A 21,249-nucleotide genomic window follows, 5' to 3' on the forward strand; every position below is an offset into this window, starting at 1 on the left:
GAGATTTCCTCTGGCAAACTAACTATTTAAACTGGATTTGACCTTTCACTATTTGGGTTCATGAGTCACATGTGACCCACTCTGCTTCTTCTGTCAACAGATACAGGAAACATCAGCCAAGCATCAAATGCCACTTGCTGGTAATTTATTTTATACACATATTCACTGATCTTACTTTAACAAATTTACAAATAAACATTCTTTCAAACACCGTAACTTTTTGCTCAAGATTGCTACCATCTTGCAGAAAGCACAGTGTATTTATTCTTTACAAAGATAACTAGACAGCAGACTGTGTTAAGTCAACCCAGTAGTGCCTCCTGAACCCTTGAAAAATAACCATTCATCCCAGTATTTTCTAAGAGAACATCATTGCTGAGTAAACAGACAGCCAATAAGACTTGAATCTTACAAATGGCAGACAAGCCAATCAGAAAAGACACACTGACATCAGTTAAAAAGCAATTAAAATAAAAATATAATTGAACAAACCATTACATTGCAGACTGAAAAAAAAAAAACCCTCCTCTCTAAAGACTGAACAAAGAAAGATATTTTTTCTTTTTTAAACTTCGAGTCTTTTTGCTCCAATTCTTTCATAGCTCTCTTTTATAGAAAGCTAAACATATAGAAAAAGTTCACTGCAAGTCACCTTAATCATGGCCAAAATACCATCTGTATCCAGTCTTTCAGCATTCCAGAGTTTCCTTTCAGTAGACAGAAAGGTTAGTTAAGAAATAAACTCAATAATAAAAGTTGGCATTTTTCACATCTACTGAAGAAAAAAAAAATTAACACCATTTCAAAAGTAACATTGTATCAGTCTGTTATATAAATTAAATAGGACACAGTCTACCAGCAGCCTTGCTAAAGACAGTGACCTTACTTTGCTAAAGACAGTGTCCTTACCTTGCACTGCCCTGCCACACAGATTGCTGTTCCATTTTGGTCACACGGTGTTCCATCTATTACTTTTTCAGCTTGTCTCACATAGAATCGGTAGCCTATTGCACGGCAATTCAGCTCACACTTCTGACTTCCCTTCACTGAAGAAAAAGACAAAAATCCCCATTACAGAGACTACAGCAGTAGTTTTAAAAAGGAAATGCACATTAAACTAACACTGAGATTTGAGAGAAAAAAAAACATAGGCAAAATGAATATAAATGTACCAAACATACTTAGTAAGAAAGCAACCCCAAGGTAAGCATTCCAACATACCTCGTAAAAATGCAAACAGTATCTTTTTTAATGACAGATGTTTTCCTAAATGATAAGTATGTTTAGTTTTAGAAAAATCTTTCCAAATTTAGTCTCTTCGCAGCATGATACACATTGTAACAAGTTATGACATGACATTTCCTAACTCCTCTTACGAAGAGTCAGCAAAATTTCACAATGATCAGAAGGATGTGCAATAAATTAGGCTCACACACAGAAATGAGGATTCTCAGAAAAGGGGTCTGTTCCTTAATCTTAAATATATGAATTTTTAAAAGTTCTTACAGACTTTTAGAGTGATAGGAATAATCTAATTATGAAATTGCTCTAATTATTTAGCCTGATTCTATATACAGACTAGCTCCTCCGAGCAAGTTTATTCTGTAGGCTCATAAGCTTTTCTCCTGCTCCTTCAGGTAGCTTGAGTATAAACAGATGGAAGACAACAACAGAGGGAAATACATATCAGGCAGCAAGTAGACAGTCTACTTCTGAAATATTTTTGGCCATATCTCCTCTTTCTCATGTCTGTGCTAGAAGCACGAAGGGCAGGGACAAATATTCATTTTTATTAGCAAAATATTTCTAAAGATATAAAGTTAAATAAAAACCCCACAATTATTTCTTAAAGAAGTCATTAAGAAATGAAATGCTAGAGTTGTATATGCTGGTTAAACAGAATTCTTTGATAGGACAATGACAAGCAAAGCACAAGGGACATTTAATTTTAAGCAGAAACCATCTTTGAAAAATCAGTGATAAAAAAAATAATGCACACATTTAAAAGGACATTGCTGAATTGGAGTTTAAAATGGAGCTAAAACCCACAATTTTCAGTCTTTTGTCCAGCAAAAGATATTCAAAAATAGAGCCACAGCTAATAGCTATCACAGATTCACATACCATCCTACGAATTTTGCTACATTCCAGTTTATCATCCAGGCTTTATCTCTAACTGAAAATCCTCTAGATTATAAAATTCTGAGAAAATCATGTGTTCTAATTGCTTATGAAAAACCTAGCACATTTTTCATTATTGAACTAAAAATTGAAAAATACTTATATTGTATGTTCTGCCCTTTTGTGAAGATTCAAAAGCTCAAGAACTGAAGAGCTCCTGAACAAGAAGATACTGCTATTAGTATCACACTCCCTCCATTTTCACTTGTTCATTTCAAGTGATCAGCTTCACACCATATATTAAATTCTTCCAAAAGCCGTCACAAACTCTCCAGCCATCCAACTCTACTGTTAAGGAACAACGCTTGAAAACCTTTTCTGGCAGAAGCAAAAATCATTTAAGCCATTCTGTAAATAATCCTTCACTTACTAATGTTTCCACTCTTCAAAACACAGCTAACATAAGGTATTTTACTGCAGCTTCAGTAACATAGTGAATAAACTCAGTAAAGCTAGTGTATCATCTGAAGATATGAATGATCAGACATTCTAGATACCAAGCACTATAATCCATAGGCACCCATTTCTCAGCATTTCAGAGTATTCAGAGCACAACTTGGCCTTCCCAAGGAGAGGGTAAAATATTCATGGTTAAAGTACATATCACTCATCTCAGGGTACTACAGTTTATTTCACAGGAAGAATGCAAGGAAGACAGGACTCATCCTACAAGAAAGATTAGAATTATTTGGAATAAATGAATGTGTAAATTAAGGGCACTTTATTTACCAAACTATTGAAGAAGAATCCACAATTTTATACTATATTATGAATTAAACAGAGCTATTTAAACACAAAACTTCAGTGAGAACTGAATTATTTGGGCAACCGGTATTAATACTGTAATGTGAACATGAGCTGCCCAAAATTTTGAGGTCAATCTTTTTATATCTTCTACTGAGTGAAGGATAACCAAGTGTTTTAAGAACAAAAAAAGTCACATTTTATTGAAATATATACTAGAATACTAGGATTTTAAATACAGAAAACTCAAAGCAACTAGGAAAGAACAGAAATAAATAGCACTCCTGCAGTCAGTTTCTTACTCCCTAGCTCAAACTTTCTGAGATACAGCAAACTCCGGTCCAGTTTCTTCCAATCTAGGAAGATTCTTGCTGCATCTTTGTGGCTTGGACATGTTCCCTGAGGTCTCTAGAAGCTTCCCTCTGTGATCACCCTCAGATGCCCTCCAAGAAGTAACCTCCTACTACCTTAAAGGGGTTCTGACTCACCAGTCTTCTTAAAGAAACAAAGTGCATCTGTGAGGAAAGCGGTAATCCTCAGATACTGACCATCACAAGTATAAGGCTGTAACTTCAGTGCATTTGCAAATTGCTGATGGCTTTTTCTGTGGCATGGCTCTACAGTGACTTGTACATAATGAGTTAACAATCTCCATCAGACTCTCCACATCAGAAATGTTGCCTCTACTGGTACCTGGCTTCATCAGAGTAACCCAGCAAAGAAAACATACTATGTTTTACTCCTAGGAATAGTTCCTCCCTTATATGGCTGAAGTATCCTAAGGCTATGAAATACAAGGAGGAATTTTTCATAGCTGCATCTTTATTTGTGTGTAGGGGAAAAAAAATTCAGTCTTCAGGCAGATAATTCAGAATTATCTGATGATAAAGAATGACTTGATGATAAATAACATATATGCAACAACAACCATGGCTATGTGGGACTTGCACATATTCTTGATATAGTCTTGAAAATCATCCTTCAAAGTCTGATTAAAAAATAATGTCCCATCCGGCCTGCAAAGGACACACTGTGTTTTGTTTTATCTGAGCAATATGCCATTTCTGGTTAATTTCTTAGCCTCTTCTAAAGAGTTCATGACACAAACTAATCTCTGTTCATATTTGCCCATATGACAGCAACCAAATGGCAAATCCAACACTGAAAGCTTTTATTGGACCGATGTAGAACTGCCCTGCCAAATCTTTCCTCCAACTACAACATGGTATGAGGCTATGATGGCAAAGCCAAATTTTGCAGTTAAGACACATGCACAAAAAAAAAACATGACCAGAAGTAGAAAGAAATAAGTTTTCAGAGTTAGTTTGCATTAATGAGACATAAGAATCTCAAGATTATTTAGATTCTCCAAGTTATTCCCCATTTATTAGATGGGATAATGTCCCATTTGCAAAGCTAATGCATATAATTTGAGAAACCTGAGCTATAGCTTTCATTTCACAGAAGTCAAGTATTTACATGTTGTTGCATCATTCAAGTTCATTAAGCCTATGAATTGTGGAAAAGATTATTAAAAAAACACAAATTACTGTAAATCCAATAATGCCTAGCTTCTTCAAAAATAATAATAAAGAAAAAAGGCAAAAAACTTTAGTGCACTAAGAACAACATTCAGCAACCAAATTCAGTATGAAGCTTGATACTGAAAAGGTGCTGAGGTTTTTTTCATTTTATGAAGAGGAAGAGCAGTTGCTCTGAACACACCATGTGATATTGACTCTGGAGCAGATGACCTCAGCATGATGAATCAGACTTCCCTGCCAACTGCAGCTTGCAGGAAAGCTGTGCTGAAACAAGAATAAATCATGAAGCATTATAAGTTGCAGGAAATATGTGTATATACGATAATTAAAAAGTCAAACTGATGCATATTAAAGATGCAGGAATAGATGCCCTGGACACCAAAAAATACCTGGAGAAGTTGCAATATGATGCAAAGCAAGATTTTTCACACTTTCTTCCATTCAAGTGGCCTTGCACCAAAGTAAGGAGTAGAAACTTTTGAACTTTTAGAATTTCCCAGCAAATTTTATCTTTAGTCTCCCAGCGATGATTGACAAGAAGTAGACTAATTAACACCAAGTCCTCGTGACTATAGGCAAAGAAAGAGAAAATTATCTACCACTCTCAGATCACAGATACCTGTATCTAAAGAACTGTGCCAATCCATTTGACATCTTTCTGTATCTGGAAAATTGAGGCATACAAAGTATTAGTTCAAACTGTTCCAGATATTTAGAAGTCAGTTTAATTCTGCTATATTATGAAGCTTTTTAGTTTACTACAGTTCATACTACATTCATACATACACACTGCTTTACTGCAAATCATTATGTCCCACTTTGTACTCATCTGGCAAAACACTGAGGTGTAGCAGAATTAAACTATTTCAGGCACTGTATTTCCAACAGCTGTGAGCAGGCACCTAGGCAAACATCTAGATTAGCGTATTTAGCCTTAGGTCTTACAGTGTTTTAACAGTAACACCATACAACCACCCATCTTCTAAATGTCATCCATTTCACTGCTTTCTATGGAGGCTGACACCTGAGGGACACATAAACTTCCGGTGACTTCCAAAGGAGTTCAGAAGTTTTAATTCTCTTGAAGGCAGGGGGGGAGAATTAAAAAAAAAAAAAAACAAAGACGGAATCGCTATTGACATAGATTGCTTCAAGAAGAAAAGCTCTGCAGTTATGGTAGCTTCTGTGTAGCCTAGAAGTTGCAACCTCAGCTTGAAATTTCTGAGAGTTCTTACCCATGATTTTATTCTTGCATATATTTCTACTGAACCAAGAAAGAAGGCAGAAAGAAGATTCTACTATACTTCTGAATAAGGAAAACAAGACCTTAAGGAAATAGTGTATTCTTTTCTTCTTTATCTTCAAACAAACAAAAACACCAGCATAACTTTTGTGAAATTGGAAGCTGACAGTTAAGTGATCTATGAATGGATCCTTTCAGCCTCAATGGTCAGTCCACCTCAAAGAGCCATATTTATGTCTGGTATTAGTAAGCGCTTAATCTAGATGTAAATTAAAAAAAACAACAACTTTTCTTCCTCTTCATTTTTATAAGTTTCTTTTTTGTGACTGTTCCTTAGTTTGAGGGAAAAATTAAGGGAACAACCCTGAGTCTTAAAAAAGTATCTAAAACATGGGCTCAAAACCTAGTGAAAGCTCATCACAAATAAAACCTCAAGAACTGCCATCACTGTTGACATGCAAGAAGAAAAAGGAAGTCAGCAGAATGAACACTGGGTCAGAGCAACATAAAAGGCAAGAAACATTCTTCTACTCTTGTGAAGATCTATTATTTAAACAGATACAGCCTAATATACTACCTATCTCACACTAAATACACTCAGCCATTCTTTTCCAAATCATCTGTTGCATTGAAGTTGCAGTTATCCCCTAGTTTTCTTCCAACGCAGAGTAACAGTGTCACGTAGGGACTGTGACGTACAAGTGGAATTCTTTTTTATTTTGATAGCAAATTTTTCTTTGCTGCCATAATCAAAGAAGTAAAATTACACTGACTACACCAAGCTTCAGTTCATACTCTACAGCATAACTGAAATCTACTGCTGTTTAATCTCTTTCAAAGATACATATTTATTAGCTGCTAATACATCATATTCCCAGAATTTTCTACTTGACCCATAGAGTACAACTTTAATCTTCAGCTAGGATGTAACAACTAACCACAATGAATAGATGCAATTATTTCAAAAATATGTTTAACAACTGCTTTCTGTAAAAGTTTTCAGCCAAACTTTAGTTATCCCTTATGGGGGACAAAGGATTAGCACAGATCTGCTCTAAAATTTGGACCTTAGATATGATAGAAGTTTTGAGAACTTTATCAAACAATTCTACTTCTCCACTACCTCAGTGACACACTGAAAGCACAAGGAAGTGTCACAACATCACCTCTTTGGAGGTGTCAAATCCAACCGCACAGATTCAGAAGGAATTTCAACCATTATCGAAGCTACTAGTCTTCTACTGAATCCAGTCCAAACTACTGAAGCCCTATCAGTTGAAGTTTGAATGATTACCTGGATACTCATAACATCTTTTAGAAACACAATTTTAATATATCTATTCCCCACGTATTTGCTAGCTTTCTGGTTCAAAAACCAATTAGTTGTTCCTGTTGATGTTTTAACATTTCTAGACCAATTTCTGATCCATAAAAGTCATTACTTATCCTTTTCTGTCTCTTAAATGGTCCTTCTTTTTAAAAAAAGGATAAGCTGCAACATGAGCTATCATGCAGCAGCTCTGCAGTACACATTTTCTTATCTTTGCAGTTATTAAAACCAAGCCAACCTAGCAAGTTAGTGTTTCTGAAGTGTCCTTATCTTTTGTGTTGGTTTCCTTTAGTCCCAAGTCCCCGAAGCCTCACATTTGGGGTAGCAGTCTTCCTCCTCCTAGTATTTCTCATTTGGTTTTGATCCTTTAAATTATTCTTGAAATTTTAAGTTTGCCTTCTAGTTTCTAAGAAAATATTTATCTTTCCTAGAAAGAAGAACAGATTTGCTGCTCAACTACAGCATTTTTTACTGGACCCTACCTCTTCCTAACAAGCCTACTGCTTTGTTAATGCAGCATGTTAACAACCACAGACAGGCTGAGCTTACTTGCTCTGTAAAATGAGACTCTTGCTTCCTAACTTTTGTCCTTCATTCCTTTCTAATTAGGAACTGTTCCTGCTCCTATAGAAAGAAATATTAAAACAGCCATTGGCTTTAGACAGTGTATCTATATCTATATATATATATCTATATCAAGCCAACAACAAGAAGTAACACCACCAGAATGAAAGTTTGCCTGACAGTCTCAGACCCTTTGGTCTTCAAATTCTTTTGAAGAGCAACTGTAAAACATTGCCTCAGTTAGTCATATACCACATACTACCACTACCTACAGATAACATTCCTCTGATGCAAATAGACAACATTCTTCTAAGATTTAAAATATTTTTCAACATCTATGAAGAGCATAATCTGTTAAATGAATTGTCCCTACTGAATAACAAGAATTTCCCATTAGGATTTATAGAAGCATTGAACACTTACTACTTAAATTGCAGCAAAACAAACAGATTTGAGAGCTCACTTGTAAAACAAGATACCAAACTAGTAAAGAAGTATTCCATTGCTAATTAACCTCACATGTATCTTTACACCCTTCTCTACCCAATATTTTGTCACAGCTCTCGAGTTTCTCTATATAGTTTAAGCTCAAGTTAAACTACACTATCGGTTTGGCAACAGGACATAAAATGTCAATTAAACAATGAGCTGTGAAGCGACTGATTCCACACAGGCAACATATTTTACTGCTATGTCATCTGATCTCAGACTTTACAAAGGATCTATCTGGCCTCAGGGAATAGGGGAAGGCTTCAAGGTGAAGATTTTTCCAAACTGACTGGCAGCAAGATGTATTTCCACTCAAAAATGGGCTCTTTTTAAAACTGTGACACAGTTACTAAGTTCACTATACAGGCACTGTTTCAAGTATCCTCATAATGGATCTGCTTTTCATTCTTATGCCTACCTTAGCACAAGCAAGTCTTGTAAAAATTCTCACTTTACCTTTTTAAACTACCTTATTAAACAGTGAATTTGGGGAAAATCTCATGCTACTGCACGGAGCCACACAGTCCTATTTGTTATTGACTTAACTGAAAAAAGTGCTTTCAGTAAATAATCCTGGTAACATGTACTGTTTAGTTTTCATTTTACAGACTGAACACATAATCTAACCCCAAAAGCAAACTACATTTCTTACAATGTCCTTGCCAAACCAGCTGTGAGTACCTACCAGCTATCCTGGGCATGTGTAAACTGCAAGACTTGGGAGTATTTCTCAACTCCTGTGCTGAAACTTACCATCTAGCCACAGCCTGAAGAAAACTCAGGCATGTAGGCTAGAATGGGACCATAGTATGCTTCAGCCAGGTCCCTGACTTAGGCAGTATGGGGATGAGGACCTCAAGATTAATTACAAACTGTAGCTATTCTACATAATAGGGTAGACATTGCACTTTAAACTTTCTACCATAAATGAATCCTCTTATATCTTCTATCAAAACAAAGAAACTCAGAAATTGGACCATAAATTAAAAATCACCAGTTTTCCACAAAGCTGAAATTACAAGCCTGTCGCTCCCAGCAGAAAGCTCAGTAAGTAAACCTAGCATGCTTTCCAGTTGGTTTTATCCTATTATTTGAAGCACTAACATTCACATACAGAGATTTTTTGCATTGCACGTACGTGTAACTAGGAGAAAGGAGTGATTTTCTAAAACACTTTATCAAGTTCACATAGTAAGCCACCCTCAGTTAAAACGAATGCAAGAATGGAGGAATAAGGGCAACCCACATGTTAATTTATCATTGCGTTTACTCTCCTAAGGTGCTTTAAACTAATCAATCAAACCTAAGTCACAATGAAATACCAACACATTTCATTCCCTAAATACAAACAGGCTGTTCAAGAGGAAATTTCAGTGCATAGGTTTGAAAGGAAAAATTAAACTGCACATCCCTCCTACATCTTTTCCAAAAGAGGTGGGATTTAGATGCTCCTGAACAACGAATGGTATGAGCACTAACTAGGACTTAAATGCCACTTCAGGTTGATGCCTCTTTGCTGGGCTGGCTGCAAACTGGCCAGAAAAGGCACACACCCACCTGGAGCTGTAAACAAGCATGGCAAGACCAGTCCTCCTCCTCACCCAGGGTCCATAGTCTAATTCCCAAGAAAAAAAGCCTTAAAACTCCCTTAACCCCAGTATTGAGAAGTCATTGCTTTGCACCAGACACACCAGGCCGTGACTTGCCCACATAGCAAGGTGGCACGGCCCCTGGGAAGAGGGCCTAGAGACGCGGGCGGCAGGGCGCCGGCGGCAGGCTGCGGGGCGCCGGCGCAGCCCCAGCTCTCCAGCGAGCACAGCATCGCTGACCGCCGGGCTGCTCCCACGCCAGTTGCGGCGGCGGCACCCTTTCTGAGGAGCCTCGGGAACAAGACGCTAAAACAAACGGGTCTGTAATAAAACCCCCTACAACTGAACCCCTTGTTAGCTCGCCCTGAGTCCCGCCACGCTTGGGGACCATCAGGATAGCGAGCAGCCCCGCACACGCCTACCTGCCGCCGCCCGCCCCGCTTCTGGAGGGTTCCGCCGGGCACACGCAGGGCCCGCCGCCGCCCGCCCCGCTTCTGGAGGGGTCCGCCGCCGCCCGCCCCGCTTCTGGAGGGTTCCGCCGGGCACGCGCAGGGCCCGCCGCCGCCCGCCCCGCTTCTGGAGGGGTCCGCCGCCGCCCGCCCCGCTTCTGGAGGGTTCCGCCGGGCACACGCAGGGCCCGCCGCCGCCCGCCCCGCTTCTGGAGGGGTCCGCCGGGCACGCGCAGGGCCCGCCGCCGCCCGCCCCGCTTCTGGAGGGGTCCGCCGAGCACGCGCAGGGCCCGCCGCCGCCCGCCCCGCTTCTGGAGGGTTCCGCCGGGCACGCGCAGGGCCCGCCGCCGCCCGCCCCGCTTCTGGAGGGGTCCGCCGGGCACGCGCAGGGCCCGCCGCCGCCCGCCCCGCTTCTGGAGGGGTCCGCCGAGCACGCGCAGGGCCCGCCGCCGCCCGCCCCGCTTCTGGAGGGGTCCGCCGAGCACGCGCAGGGCCCGCCGCCGCCCGCCCCGCTTCTGGAGGGGTCCGCCGAGCACGCGCAGGGCCCGCCGCCGCCCGCCCCGCTTCTGGAGGGGTCCGCCGAGCACGCGCAGGGCCCGCCGCCGCCCGCCCCGCTTCTGGAGGGGTCCGCCGGGCACGCGCAGCGCCTCGCGAGGCACGCGCCGCTCCGCGCGGCCGCCGCCGCCGCCGCCGCCGCCGCCGCCGCCGCCGCCGCCGCCGCCGCCGCCGCCGCCGCCGCCGCCTGAGGGGAACGGAGCGGAGCGGAGAGGCGCGGCGCGGCGGCTCCGGCCGTGGAGCGTCTCGGGCGCTGGTGCTGAAGCGTTGCTGAGGGGAAGGAAGGACGGAACCTCCTCGCCTGTTTAAACCACGGCAGTCTGTGCTGCGGGTCAGTGCCCGGGCCCGCTGGCATTTTGTGATATGTGCTAATTTGTTGCATCAAAGTGAGAAACAGCCTTGGGAACATCTTGTATTGTGGTATGTACTAATTTGTTACATCAGTGAGAAACAGCCTTGGGAACATCTGTGGGAACATCCTACAGCCTGTGGTGGGGGGCATGTACTCCGCCTGAGAAAATTGAGCTGAGCTAGCGAAGCAGCAATGTTAGTTCAGATAGGCTAATATGGCACACAATGCAGAGGAAGACTCCAGCCTTCATCCCCACGACCACCAGAGGGCTGAAAAAGACCCCCTAGCAACAGCCGGCGCAACCGCAGAAGTTACAGGAGGTGCCCCGTATACCCGGGACTGGAATCGCATATAAGGAGACTGTGAGGGGGGGTTGTGCGCGCCGTTGGTGGAGCAGGAGACTCCCCCCCGGCCGCCCAGCGCTGTTTTGCTTACTTGTGACTTGCTCAATTATTTTATTAAATTGGAATTTATGCAACCCGGCCCGAGTGGTTGTCAATTTGTCACGTTTACCTATAACAATTTGGAAGCAGAAGGGCACACGGACGTGTGCTCTCTAAGGTGGTTTTCCGGTCGTCATAAAATCTGCACGTACAACATTTCTGTGCCGCCGCGGTGCGACGCGCTCGTACCAACCGTGTCCCTCAGCGCTCGTTAAGCAGGGTGGCTCCCCGGCAGCATTCCCTTCCCAGGGCTGCACCTCTGTCTACTGCACACAGTGCAAGAAAATCACCAGAACAAGCTACCATATTACTGTAAACAATTTCTGTCCTATGCTCTCACTTACTACCTGGCACACGATGTGAATTGATCCCATTATATAAGAACTCTGCCTGATCCTAAAGTTTCATCCTGGCCCTCATTAATTCCTTAAGCTTTCATTTCACGAAATCAATGTCCTCAAAAAACAAAACACAGCAGCCCAAAACCTTTCCTGATGAAAAAGGGGAAAGCATTTTGGCAACAGTCCTATTTGCAGAAACTTTTGAATATATCTGTTTGTGTTTCATTAAAGAAAAGTATTTCCAAACCTTTAAAATCTTTCAGAAATGGACTTCTCCACCCAAATTGAGCACACAGGTCTTCATGCCATGCTCACAGGCATATGCAAGGAGCCCAGAAGAGTATGGCTTGCAGCAAAGGCCCTGTGGCCCCCTGCTGCAGATGACCCCCCACACACTCTGCCAAATTAACCTCCCTTTACCTCAGTGCTGGTCAAGGCTGACACAATCCTCAAAAACATGAGGGAGGGGCCTACATGCATCTGCGCACATATATCCTCTAGAGAACTAAAAACTTCAACTCATCTCCAACAAAAACCATCTCCCTCCCTCTGCTAAGGCCTCCCTCTTCTCTTCAGATCTTCTGTCTTTCCTCTACAAAAGGCCTGAAAGAAATTCCTCTCCCTGAAGTGAACAGCACCATACAGCCAGCATGTGCAGCCAGTGCTTTTGGACTTCATGCCAACTATTCTCTTCCTTCAGCTTCCTCTTCCCATGCCTTCTGCCCTGGTCGCAAATTTCTAGCCCAAGGGAATGCTCAGTAATTGGCAGCAGAGAGGAAAACAGACATGGTGGATAAGCAGGGAGAGCCGCTCAACAATGAGCCTGAAGAGGTAAGGAGGAGACAGCTGAATAAGCAGTGTGCCCCTGCACAGAATTTCAATCTAATGATATTCTTCAGAAAAAAATGTTAGAAGAAAGAGCATGCCAACTGTAATACCTTTGCTAAATAATGTATTCACGTGTTCAAAGGGAAATTAAAAATAGCCACAGAACAAAAAAAAAAAACAGGAATGCAAATCAAATCAAAATGCAATCGATCGGTAAATTAATAGAGAAAATCTATCATTGTACACAACTGCCCACTGAATGCCCTTGTGAAATGTAGATAATAAGTTCCTCGTTTCTTGCTCTGTTTCAGCTCCTTAGATTGCAAGCTGTTTGCAAAATATACTGTGTCTTATCGCGTGGACAGTAAATCTACCACCATAGACAACAGAGAAATTTCACATTCCACATGCTGTAAGGTAAGGACTAGAATGTACAAATTCACATGGATGACTCCTCAATCCAAATCTTAATTTAATATGCAATTATGACTCCACACTGTTATCTGTGTGGCAGTACTAGTTCTCCACAGAACATCACAGGATGCTTTTACCATTTGTCAGTTTTTGTCATTTTGCCTAAATGTCTAAATATAGGTAGTAACAAGCTCTGTAATTTGAGCAAGATGCCTTGAGGGTGCCCATAGAGAAGTGGTATGCACACTCTTGGCAGGCAAATGTCACGTTCACACTACTACTGCATTACAGTATTAAGCAAATTTAAATTAGGCTTCATTCTGTGTGCACACTGCCTTGTAAAGCCAACCTCAGTGTTTCTCCATAAATGTCTCCAGAACACACACACATTGACAATGTGTCAGAATTGATTGTTCTAGGGATAAATTGTCTCCACACAGCCCTGTTATTTTCAGGGCATAGTTTGCCATGGGCTATAATTCAGTACTTACTCATGATAAAGTTATGAATTTGCTTTATGGAAAGCTTAATGTGGCAGAGCAGACACTGGCAAAGCTGTTTATAAGATTTGCTCATATCTGTCTACATAATGTCTCTTTTAGTTAAAGTGAGTGGGATCTCAGCAATATACTTGCAGGTCAGGCTTCAGACTGAGTGACGCTCCTGGTTATCCCATGGCAGTCTGCAAGGTAGAGAAGGAAGAAGTCTGGCAAGTCCTGGGCTCCTGTATCCACTACACTTGTCAGTAAACCTAGAGTAAGTCTACAAGCTGACGTTGTTCAAATAAAGCAAATGGTCTCCCATTCAGGAGATGTAGTTTTATTTGCACCATATTCAGTAAGGCAGAACTTAAGTTTTGTGAAACCAAAGTTTCTGTTTAAAGGCATACGCTTTTATTTTCACATAGGAAGTGCTTCAAGGCACATGTGTACTTAGAGAAAAATAAGAACAGGTCCAAAATCTACTAGCAGATGTCTAGTCTTTTTACACACTGTAATAGCTCATGCCTAGGAACAAGACTTACAAGTCTTAAACAGTGCTCTGCCTGTAAGCTGACGGCTACACTGCAAATATAGATATCTAACTAACAATATGCAAACATTCTCCAAGAAATAACTACATGTAACTACATTTGTTTTTCCCAACAGAAGGACTACTATGGTGTGATCTGTCTTTATTTGAGCCTCTTTTGATACTTCATCCTTAACAGGCCTAAAGAAAATTCCATTCGGTTTGGGAAGATCTTCTGACAATAACTAGAGAGAGTTGCATTTATTTTTGACTTTGTCTCTTTTAGTTTTGTTAGCGTTCTATAAACTTCTATTACTCTCACGCTAATTTTTTTTCAATTATCATTTTCTAGTCTTCATTTCAGTGATGGAGGAACATTTCCATTTTTTTTTACTTCCAATTTCCTTTGCTCATATATTTAAAATGCTTATTACTTCATCTTGCTTCAAGAACTTCATATATATTTAAATATCTGTACAACGGTTCAGATATTAAGTCAAAAATATATTCAAGCTTTGTTAGAAATTGCAAATATATTTTAGCAAATATCAAACCAGAAGGGAAGATACAGTTCAAACAAACTCATCTTTATCTGAATATATCAGGACACAGTTTGTTCTCCTCCCAGATCCAGTAAGCTCTATGTTAAATAGTAATGAGAAACTTTGAAACTTCCATAATAAAGAGGACATCATCCTTAGTAAAAATAACCTGTGTACAGCTGAACTATATGAAGAATTTTATTGGGAGCAATGACACAAGGAAGAACCTCTTCTCTCCTCCATTGAAGCATGGAGAGCTCATTCAGTTTTTGCAGCCTGAGCCACGGTTTTTTGCACCTTTGCAACTTTTGAAACCTTTGCAGCTGCTTCATGACCCCTATACACAGGCACACATGGGCTGAGGAGTTTAGATCCTGTGATTGCCTCTTTAAGCCAACCAAAACCCCTGTGAAATGTAGCCAAGCAAGCGCAGGAACAAGGAGTCCCAGCACAGGGTCCTCGCAAGGTGTTCTGCAGCTCCGGGGCTGCTGAGCTGAGGCTGCTTTCTATTGAGAATTTACAACTATGTCAGATACTGGGCTGGGCACAGGATTGGGCTGCTGTGTTCATGACTAAAACAAGTGCTGAAAACAGGCCATACTATAACTCACTAAATCTAACAGGAATCTGTCCATTAACTTCAGTTGAGTTGAACTGGAACCCAAATGACCTATATTGAAGACTATGGGATCAATTAGTTTTGTTTATTTAACAAGGTCAATTTTATCCTTAGAGCATATTCTGCTTGCTACTTGAATACAGGACCTTTAAAAGGTCTTTTACTTTAGTAGTTAGATAAAAATTCAAATTTCTTTCATAAGTAAATCACCAACACCCAGAAAAGGAAGTTTTATTTACAATTTAATTTAAAGTAGATAATGTTATTTAACAGTTCCTAAAAGACTCACTACAAAGATCTACATTATGGAAATACACCTTTCTTTAAGAAATAAGATGTACCTCAGATATTTTGAGTAACAGTAAATCTCACTTCTAAATATACTGTACTTGCCCAAGCTTTCTGGTTCATAAATGTTCAATATTATGCATACAATCTTTATTTCAACTCTCCTTTGCAACAGAATTCCAGAAGCCTAAATAATTAAAGGAACACAAATACCTTGCTACCTTTTCCATGCATCTCCTTGCATTTGTATACATTTTTGTATACATCCTTTCCTTGGATTACCTTATGTTTAAATGAGCAGATGCAAGCAACCAATTTCTCTGGGAACTGAAAAGGAGAGAAAAACCCTTCTGCTGAGTAGATTTGGTAAAGATTTTTATTCAATGAACAGAAACATCTCTGAAAGGTTCTGATCTTCCATAATCCTGTCATTTTTAGTGTATATGGGGTACTATGAAAGAGAATAAGCAACATGCAAACGTTATCATTTGTTCAAATTTTCCTCTGTAAAAGTGGAGGAATTTAGGTATTTGGAAAGTTCTGATGTTTGATAAAAGTGGCCAGTAAAGTGGCCAGAATAACCTGACATGTCTTGCATCTTGAATTACTTCTAAAAGAGGAAGAAATCAAAAAAACTGCCTTAGCAACCTTCAAAGGTTTTGTTTCTTTTTTCACAGTTCGGAGAAATAGTCATACATCATACAGTGATGCATTCTGCACAGTAGCAGTAGCATAACTGCTTTATGAAATAAACACCAGATCTGTGCACTGTGAATGCCAAAGACAACAATTACAGGAATATATACTCTTCTGCTCTGGTCATACTTTTTACAGACATAGGCAGAAAACCTAAAAATATCATTACTGAGCCATAATGAAATCAAACATCTATAAACAATTGTGCCTGCTTCAAATCATTTCATATTGTAAGGTTATGAACAGACTTCCAAGGAAGTCTGACCAGTCACTCCCAGCTTTCTGTTGCTGTATATTTCTGTATCACCAGATCACTGTGGAATTCTAGTTAAAGGCTTTGGGAAATCACAACACAACTCTCAATTCCTTGTCTTTGTTGTTTCTTGGTTAACAGTAATTTTCTTCTATTAATGCTCAAAACAGAGTTCTTCATTCAGAGTTCTTCACCTTAAGATTTTTGTGTGCTCGTAGCAATTTAAACCTAAAATGTAGACTTCAGTGTGCTACTGGCCTGAGTTCAGCAAAGCACTTTATCAGGTGGTTTACCATGAGTACCTGAATAGTAAGTAGTGTCGTCTTCTGTAGAACTGCCACAAGTTACATGTTCAGCAGTGGCACAGGGCCAGTAGCCCTTTATATGACATGAACAGGCCCTGTAGCTACTTCTACAGACCTCAGTTTTTACTGTGTAGCATTTGGAACTCTTTTCTGAATTAAAAAAAAAAACAAAAACACAACCAACAAGGACTGTCTGTTCTCACATAAGCCTCTAGTATGTTAGGCAATCAGAATTCAGAGAATACAATTTGTCAGTCGTTGAGGACACTGGCCACTGGATGTCTCCACCACTCCATGCAAACACAGATTAAAGTACTCTTCTGGCACTGAAAAAGAGACTTTCGAAAAGGCATTTGTTTATGTTAGAAACCACCACTTACCCTTTGCATACAATGCACAGAAGCTTCACAAAGTTGTACTCTGTGGCTTTCAGAGCACCCCAGGAGAGCACCCCAGGAGATGAGCGTTTCATGTGAAATTTAATTCTAATAGAGCTTTGAATAACAGCTTGCAGCATATAAAATCAAAATTATTAAAACGTTGCTAGATAAGTAGGAGAAATACATGCAGCAGTTGCTTTAACTCAGAACTTTTTTGCTTCTCTTTATCTCCAGTAATAGCTAAATTGTATCAATAAAAACCTCATGACAGATGAGGAACTGTCCAAATAGTCAAGGCAGGTTCTTCTAACAGGTGGAGAAATTTTCCCCTCAAGATTTTACTCATTTGCTGGAATAACTGGCTAACTCATGTAAATCTGATGAAACCTACCATTTGGTCACTGTATGGTTTGAAAACCCCTGAAAACTCTTCATTGAAGATGGAATATTAGGACTTCATGGCAGATACCTCCTCTCACAGAGATACAATACAGAATTCATTAAATGTTTGGAATACAATATTTAAAGAATATATTATAAAAGCCGAAACTAAGGTCAGAGACACAAAAAATGACATTAATCCAAAAAATCAACATCTCTCTTTTCCACCCCAAGATGGGGGTTCGGTTTTTGCTTTTTTTAATTCTGGCACTAATTGGAGAAGAAAACCTGCTACACGCAGTGCAATTTCTCATCTGGGAAATACCATAAAATGCTCGGTCCAATGAAGCTCTGACCCGTTCCTGAGGGAGGCTGAGAGGTGTCAGTTACAGTTGCCATTACTGTGAGTTAAGGGATTCAGCTGGGATGGCTCTAAAAGAACTTTGATACTGCTTTCTGTTAGTCTTCAAAATATAGAGGAATTGAGTATTTCTATTTTACTCTGTTAGCTGAAATCTCAGCTTGTATCCAGATCTGTACTTTGAAATATGATTCCATCTCTGTCAGCATGTAAGTAGCCCAAAAAAATTTGCAAAGTAGAATCATGTAAAATTAGTGTATAAAAGTAATACCTTGGCAACATTAGTAAATATAACTCCAAATGCTGCATTCAGACTTTCCATAGAGTCCTTGGCTGTTTTTATTAAAAAAAATTCTACTGACTAAGGACTTCATGTTACACCTCAGAATTATAAATGTAAAAGGTAGAGAGGTAGAAAGGAGATTCAAGTTTGGGCTTGTGAAGCCCCCAGCAACATTCCAGACAAAAGCTTTCAGTCATCTCTCAAGGGAATATATTTATGCTCACAAAGTCAAATGTCTTAGAAGTCTCTCTCCCATTAAAACAGGAACTCTAAATTTGAACAATAACAATGCATAAAGTCATGCTTCTCATTAAAGTGAAAAGGTAATGAGCATAATATCCAGATCTTTATTATTTCATAACACTCTTAACAAGGATACACAGAAAATCATAACTAATATTTGTGTATCTGTGCGCTTCCATGTAAATTAATAGCACACTTTTACATATTCAAGAAGTCACTCCTCATTGAAAAGTGTATCCTAACCTTCCTTTAATATGAAGAAAAAGATTTACCTGTTACCTGTTACCCAAATCTAACAGCAGTAAAAGAAGAAAACATTGAGTGTTGTTGTTTCTTGCTATCAAACTCCTGCACAATATAATTCAGGTCTTATTGACTAATTTCGTTGCATGACTAGGCAATAAATCTCTCTTTTTTTCTTAAACAGAATTTTTTCTTTGAAAATTGCAGATTACGTTACAGTCAAACTGCTTTATGAAATTGTGCTTGAGTTATTTAGCATGAAAAAAATGAAGAAACCTAACATTTTATTTTTAAAAATCAAAATTGTTACATCATTACTTACAAGAAATGATCACACTATATTTTTTTATGTGAAAATCAACTTTAATTTTTCTTTAATTGCACAACTCAGACAGAAAAATAATTTTTCAGTCATCTCAATCCACAATGTTTTTAGCGTCCTTAAACAAACTTTGAATTTGCCAACATTTCCCAAACAAATCATTTAGATCAACCCATAAAATTGTTTGTTGTTCCCAACCTCTTTTCCCTTGCACTCTCCAGAACCAGCAGTGAATTGGAAACACAACTTTTTTGGAAACACAACTTTTTATCCACAAATCCAATTTTTTGACAGATTAACATACTGTGAATCATTTCAGAGCTCTCTGATTGATAGTATCCCCATTTAGAGTTTTAGAGACTGACAGAAACATGGCAGCATTGATGAATACAGACTCAAGATCTGTTATCCTTGGTTGTATAAATTAATGAAGTTACATTTGATTTATACCACCTGAGAACAACCCACAATTTTTTGTGTCGTAATTACTACAAATATGCTTTATTAAGTAGAGGCACACTGTTGATAAAGTAAACTTTTGTGAAAAACTTTGGCATCTGGACAAGATGAGACAGTCATTACTGAAAAAGGGTGACATATGGACATTTTAATGGTATGCACATCCATGTGTGTTGAGGAAATCAAAGAATAAGTAAAGGGAAAATCACAGAAAGAGGTTTAAAGTTAAAAAAAAAAAATCCAGTAAATTGACTTGATAGTCTAGGCTTATGAGGCTATAAAACAGCACTGTAGTTATTTTGCTTCTCTGTGATGCCCAGTTACACTGCTGAAGAGCCACAGATGTTCCTGTGACTAAATTTATTGTCTAAATTATACCAATCACCTGTCTGTAAATTAATGCATATATAAATATGTATAATGAACTAATTTTTACTTATATACAGCTAAGCTATTTTCCTGTTCCTATGTTCAGTAGAATAAACAGGTTCATAAAATGATTAAACATATTGCAACACAAACTGCCTGTGTAGCCCTCATACCTGACACATCACATCAAAAACTCTTGTTATGGAAAGGTCCAAGATTCCCATCTTCATAGCTAAGGAGAAAAGCTGTATCTTGTGCTAAATACAAAGGTTCTGTAACTGAAACAAAGCAACCACTTGTATCCTTTATACACAGGATCCTGTAACACGTACACCTATCACAGGCTAAATGAGAGGAGACTAAATCTCTTTTTTAAAGGCTTGTAGCTGAGAACTTTCTGGTCTGGAAGAACACCAAGAAATTACCACTTTAGGATCCGCTGAAGGAAGAGCACATAATTGGAAATGAGCAGTAGTTAAAAGTCAGCCCCGCATTGAATGACACTGTCCCTTAGCAAATACATGTAAATATGCTCTGACTGAACATTTATACACTTGAGGTTTGACTTAAGTAAAAAAACTATTATGGGGTGCTGAGTTTTTCTGGAATACTAGAAGACACTTTTTCTTATTTAAATATTAAAATAACTATTATTGGGTCTAACATATTTTAAGTGTATTTCTATGGCCTCCTGCCACAGCCCTTAATAGTCAAATACATTTTTAAGGATTAGTTAAAACATTTTGTGCTTTTATTTACATACTCAAAGATACTTATTTCCTACATTCTCATAAACATTAGTTAAAAAAAAAAGAATGTTCATTATAACATGGTTTTCAACAGGATGCCAATGACCTGGAGCTCAATGGGTTAACCTTAAAGCTGCTCTCCCTTTGGTAACAGATAAAATCCTAAACATTCAAAGGTCAGAGATTTGGTTTCATATTACATGTATTTTAAATACTGTTCTTAATTAAAGGGCTGTAATGGTCATTGCTCAGCTCAAGATTTCCTAATAACTTTGCTTCTAACTTCTCTATATTTTTATTTTAAAATTTCAAAGTTTTCATGTTTTGATTTCTAGATATTAATATCCCTGCAGAAAACTGGAAGGTAACAACTGAGTGAGTCTGAATCTGGGGAAATCTAAGTGAAAGGCACTGGGGCACCAATTACTGCCCCGTGGTCCTGGGAGCTGGTCTCCACTAGCTCAGACCTTAGCACTACTAGCCTCTGTTCTCTTAGGGATTGGACTTCAAGATAACAAACTTTAAGCTCTCTCCTCCCCTCTCATATATCTCTCAATTTAGGGGAAAAGTAGGGTGTCTGATAAAAGAGCATTATCATTTTGGAGAGTTCTGTCCCATGAAAAACTTTCTGATAACAACTTAATCAGAGCATGGGACTTCCATTGTTGGCCAAACACAG

General features: G+C 39.4%; 1 protein-coding gene across 1 annotated transcript in view; it reads right to left on the minus strand.

The window, feature by feature from the left end:
- THSD4 (thrombospondin type 1 domain containing 4) overlaps positions 1–21,249 on the minus strand; it is a 414,956-nt gene that overhangs the window by 249,394 nt on the left and 144,313 nt on the right. Inside the window, exon 7 of the mRNA XM_067305466.1 lies at positions 910–1,046. Coding sequence (XP_067161567.1) covers positions 910–1,046 — 137 coding nt within the window. The remainder of the gene's footprint in view (positions 1–909; positions 1,047–21,249) is intronic.

Source organism: Apteryx mantelli, chromosome 15, assembly GCF_036417845.1.
Source record: "Apteryx mantelli isolate bAptMan1 chromosome 15, bAptMan1.hap1, whole genome shotgun sequence".
Taxonomy (NCBI): domain Eukaryota; kingdom Metazoa; phylum Chordata; class Aves; order Apterygiformes; family Apterygidae; genus Apteryx; species Apteryx mantelli.